The 919-nt window shown below is 54.3% G+C and overlaps 1 protein-coding gene across 1 annotated transcript in view; it reads right to left on the reverse strand.

Annotated features, from left to right (window-relative positions):
* The window catches only part of MYH9 (myosin, heavy chain 9, non-muscle), an 83,922-nt gene that overhangs the window by 349 nt on the left and 82,654 nt on the right, over positions 1–919 (reverse strand). Inside the window, exon 38 of the mRNA XM_010860619.1 lies at positions 592–800. Coding sequence (XP_010858921.1) covers positions 592–800 — 209 coding nt within the window. The remainder of the gene's footprint in view (positions 1–591; positions 801–919) is intronic.

A 919-nucleotide genomic window follows, 5' to 3' on the forward strand; every position in this document is an offset into this window, starting at 1 on the left:
AACTGGGCCACCCATGTCTGGGTCTCACTGGCCTGTCCCCTGTAGGGAGGCCTTGATCAATGCTCTTGTGAAGGCATTAGGATTGGCCCCATTTCACAGATGAGGAAACTGAGGCTCAAGGAAGTGACATATCACAGAAAGCATATATAAAGCTAGAAAAAAAGAATGACTGATGCCCATTACAACTCGGGTTCAATCCCTGGGTTGGGAAGGTCCCTTGGAGAAGGGAATGGCAACCCACTCCAATATTCTTGCCTGGAGAATCCCATGGACAGAAGAACCTGGTGCGCTACAATCGATGGGGTTGCAAAGAGTCGGATACGACTGAGTGACTTTCACTTTCACCCCTAAAGAAGTCTGTCTTGCTGAGCCCACAGATGGGCTGCCCAGGGAGTGGGAACTACCACCTCTCTGATTCAGCCCTAAGAGAGTCACCAGGCCCAGCTTTAGAAGTGGGCTGTGGGTTCCTCTTCAAACTCTAGAGCCCTAGCAAAAGGCCCCAGGAGAAAAGATGAGAGCCCCGTTAGGATAGGGGATGGGCACACAGAGAGGCCCGCAGATGGTGCTGGGTGGTGGGCGAGGGACACCCACTTGGTCTCGTTGTCCAGCTGCTCTTCCAGCTGTGCGATCTTGGCCTCCAGGGCAGCAATGGAGGCCTTGAACTTGGACTTGACAGTGCCCTCCATCTCCTGCAGCTTGACCTTGAGCTCCTTGTTCTGGCGCTCCAGCTGCTGCCTTGCGTTCTCGTTCTTCTGGGTATGGCTGCGCTCCAGGTTCAGGTCTGTGTTGAGCTGGTCGATCTGTGGAAGAAGGGCTGGTAAACTCAAGGAAGGCAGGGACCCTCATCACCAGATCCTCCTGGATGAGGGAGCTGCCCAATGGGAAGGGTTCAGAAGCAGCTCAACCCCCAAAAGAGAGG

This window comes from Bison bison, unplaced genomic scaffold (assembly GCF_000754665.1).
Source record: "Bison bison bison isolate TAMUID 2011002044 unplaced genomic scaffold, Bison_UMD1.0 scf7180017864468, whole genome shotgun sequence".
Taxonomy (NCBI): domain Eukaryota; kingdom Metazoa; phylum Chordata; class Mammalia; order Artiodactyla; family Bovidae; genus Bison; species Bison bison.